General features: G+C 43.6%; 1 protein-coding gene across 3 annotated transcripts; it reads right to left on the bottom strand.

Annotated features, from left to right (window-relative positions):
• Positions 1 to 272: 272 nt before the first annotated feature.
• Positions 273 to 2599, bottom strand: tmed1a (transmembrane p24 trafficking protein 1a). Of its 3 annotated transcripts, XM_026352475.1 has the most exons (4): positions 2145 to 2520; positions 1042 to 1139; positions 726 to 912; positions 273 to 620 (listed from the first exon to the last, which is right to left on the bottom strand). In XM_026352475.1, the coding sequence occupies exons 1-4, from the start codon at positions 2337 to 2339 to the stop codon at positions 402 to 404; spliced, it is 699 nt and encodes a 232-aa protein (XP_026208260.1). In that variant the 5' UTR covers positions 2340 to 2520; the 3' UTR covers positions 273 to 401. The 3 variants fall into 3 exon arrangements, with proteins under 3 accessions (XP_026208260.1, XP_026208253.1, XP_026208244.1); XM_026352468.1 differs by having other exon boundaries at positions 273 to 912; positions 2426 to 2599; XM_026352459.1 differs by having other exon boundaries at positions 273 to 912.
• Positions 2600 to 3712: the final 1113 nt, after the last annotated feature.

The raw sequence follows: 3712 nt of genomic DNA, 5'->3' as shown, positions 1-3712 counted from the left end.
TTTCTAAGGTTATTATTACTTTGTTGTGTATGTGTGTTTGTTTTGGGCTACTGATCTGTTCAAATGTAGCTTAGAGTCATAAATGTTAATCTGAAATTCAATAAAACAGCACTCGAGCGAGAACAGCTGTGGTTTACTAGCATACCTGATGCCATTATTAACAAATATCAGTGTGTTGTATTTTTATAAGTGTATTATGGTATAGATGCAATATGGGTGTGATATTATACCTGTATATGCAGGTATAGACATAAATGGAATTTAAAATTCTTAAAACACTGACGCCTTTTCGGTTGTTATAAAAAAAAAAAAGGTGCATGATGAGTCTGTGACAGTGTGAACTGTCCCTTTAAATTCAGTTCCCAAGGCATGTGTGGGCTGATTCTCTTGAGTTCTGTTGCCTATGTGCAGACCCGCCTGGTGTCATCAAAGAGGCGTCGCAGGGTGTATATCTGTGTGACAGCGACAGTGAGCATGACAAGCAGGTTGAGGCAGGACCAGAAGGACACCTGCCACAGGTTGTCCTCCAGAAGGTAGCGGTCCCTCGCCTCAAAGGCTCGCAACACGGCCTGCACCTGGCGACTCCTCTCGAGGTGCTGGTGCACAAAGTCAATCCTCGCCTGGTGGAGATGAGAGAATGACATGAAACAGTTTGACACGAGATGATTTGGAGTGGAATAATAGCTGCAGCAGGGATAGAGGCACTTTTTGATTCTCTCTCTCACCCTGATGTCCTCCAGTTTGTACCCCACCAGGCTCTCGGTGGCGGCCATGTCTGCCCACTCATCTCGCCCTCTGCTTGCGCTGCTCTGACTATTAATGATCACCTCGAAGAAAACCATCTTCTCGGATAGTTTACTGAAGCTGTTGTCAAAACACAGCCGGTAGTCTCCTTGCTCTGTGGAATCCAACCTGGGCCAAAAATTTAAATAAAAAAGGTTTGTAAACAGGTGGCATTTGTGTTTAAACTCACTACAAACACACAAAGAAACAGTAATCACTTTTAATATCTCTCAGTTTGAAAGCCTTTTAGTGACCCACATGTGGATGCCATCAGATCTCCTGAAGTCAGAGACCAGTCGGTGTCCGGTAGGTGAGATGAGGGTGAAGCCAACATCAAGACCTGAGCCGGCTATGACCTGTAACACAGAGTTAGACACAGCGTTAGTGGTGGGTAGTTCAGCACATTCATATCAGCCACAATATACGAACGTCTCCACTGTCTTTTAACGACACATTTCCATACAGCTTGCAGCCCGCATTCAAATTTAAACCGTGATAGGAAACTGGGCAATAAGCTTACTGATATAATCTCCATGATGATGAACGGCCTGTGCGGCTGTGTCGGAAATTTTTCACGACCCCCTATCACCCACTCAAGTTAAAGAAGAGCATGGTTTGGTTTATCATCACACCTTGTGAGCTCTCATCCTCCATAAAGAAAAAAAAAAAAAAGAAACCACTACACAAGTGACTCAGACTGTTATGTGAGCAAGGTCTTTGGTTCTTCTTCTGGCTGCAATATGCTCTAAATGAAGAAGAGCAGTTCCCCGTTATGATTCAGCTTTCCACGTTACAGGCCGCTGCAGGTGCAGTGGTGTGAAGATTTGGGCCAAATCAGCAGATGGCTGGGGGGGGATTGTTTGTGAACTGTCCCGGAAACCACAGGTGCGGGTCACAGGAGGGAAACCGGTGACTTTACTGTAAAACAAGTCTGCAGTGATAAGAGGTGAAGCAATGCAAAGGCCAGTGGCCATAAACTGACAGGAGCCGAGGCCACACTGTGAGAGGTGTGCTAAAATATGTATTTGTAGTTTGGACATGATGACATTCATTTGAAATTCATTTTGCTGCCTATAAATTCACCTGCACTCGCATCTTGTTGGTGTTTATTTTAGTCTCTAAGCATATTTGTCACCACATGTACAACTGTGACTGGTTCCACCTGGTTTCCTTATCTCATGTCTTCAACAAAGGCAGTAGTGAATAGTTTTTTTTTTTTTTTTTTTTATCTCTCTGCATGAAAGACCAAAGTCCACTCCCTGTTCACTTGATTTAGTGTTACACAAACTTCCATCAACGCTTCTCCAAACTCTGAACATTGCACCTTGTGCGTCCAAACCCTGACAGCGCCGTGGATTTACCTGGTATTCCACTTCCATGTTGTCGTTCCTGGCGGTGGTTTGGAAAAAGCACTCTGTGCTGCCAGCAGGTAATAGAAAGGTAAATCCCACGTGTTGGTTTGACCCCAAACCCAAAGTGAAGCCCACAGTGAGAATTAAAGATCCCAGCAAACCGAACCGAGCGCACACGTTCGTCATCCTCCGGCCGCAGCGCATCGTCCATTTATTCCAGCTCTGCCAACAGTGGTCAAAGTTACACGTCCACAACAAAGCAGCGTTACGGTGAGTCTGTAATTGCTTACTCTCATACTCTGCCGGTTGGAGACAAGCCTGATAATACGCGCTTTCCTGATCCAAGCTGCGAGAGTGGACCACGATCTGTGCAGTCTGGACTTGAGCCACATGCAAAACTGAAAAGCAGAAAGGTGACAAGGTGCAATAAACTAGAGGAGCTTATTATACCTGGAGTGCAAAGGCCTGCGCATGCTCAGTGAAGGGGATCAAACCAACACAAACAAACAAACAAACAAACACTCGTGCGTTACTTTTCCTAATGATCTAAAAGTTGCTTTCTCTCTCTTTTTTTTTTTTTTTTTTCTGAACAAGTCCAAATGTTTATTCATGAAAACCTTCTGACAAACGCTGTAACGTGTCTTCGTGTCCGACAGGTGGAGATGTGGGTAAGAGCAGACGAGTGCGCTGAAGTGGGTGAAGTGAACAACACAGTGGACACGTTTTTGGATCATGTGGACAGGAGATCATATTGTAACGGAGTGACACATCACTGATGCGGTTTGAGCAATATGACTTTATGAACTAACTGCAGCACGACCATGATTATTTGTGACTATTTTATTAACAGCGTCATATTTACACACACACACACATATATATATATTTATTTAAAGCCTGATTACATCCGGGGACCAACACGGTGGCAGTGGATTCCGTGAAGTAAGTGTGAATAAAACATCAGGTGACATGACTCATACTGACCATGTCTCCATGGTGCGTAAATCATAATGCAGCCTTCATTATTATGCATCAAATAATTACGAATGACGCATTAGTTCTGCGTTACTTTAGCGTTTAATTTGTGTTTATAAGTTGTGATCACAGTAGTTTCTTTAGTTCTGCAACCTCCAGTATCAATTTAATTCTATTAAAAAATCATCTGAATTTTGTAAATGTTTCTTTTTATCTTTTATATTAAGTCTCAACCATTAACTAACCCAGCCCCATAGCAAATTAAGAGCAGTTGGCAGGTTTGGGTTTTGGAGCAGCTTTTTAAAAGGACCAAAATGAGGAAGTTAACGTTGTGCTGGGGGCACTCAGTGAGGAAGCAAGGCGCCAAATAAGTGTTTTAGAACATGGTGAGAGGGAGCAGGTGAAGAAGGTTTCGACTTATTGAGGCTGGTGATAACTCCTGTACCAGTTTTACATGCAAGTTTTTTTTAGTTGCAGGCAGGTCGTAGGTTAAACTGTGTCAACATGTGTTTTAAGATTACGTGAGTTATTTTGCAGGCCACAGAGACACAACCCTGCGGATGCCCCCTCCGACAGTGCCCTGCACAACCAGCAGCTGTTCC

The sequence above is a fragment of the Anabas testudineus genome, chromosome 8 (assembly GCF_900324465.2).
Source record: "Anabas testudineus chromosome 8, fAnaTes1.2, whole genome shotgun sequence".
NCBI lineage: Eukaryota > Metazoa > Chordata > Actinopteri > Anabantiformes > Anabantidae > Anabas > Anabas testudineus.
Note: the sequence above shows the minus strand (reverse complement) of the source record. Positions and strands in the feature narration are given on the sequence as shown.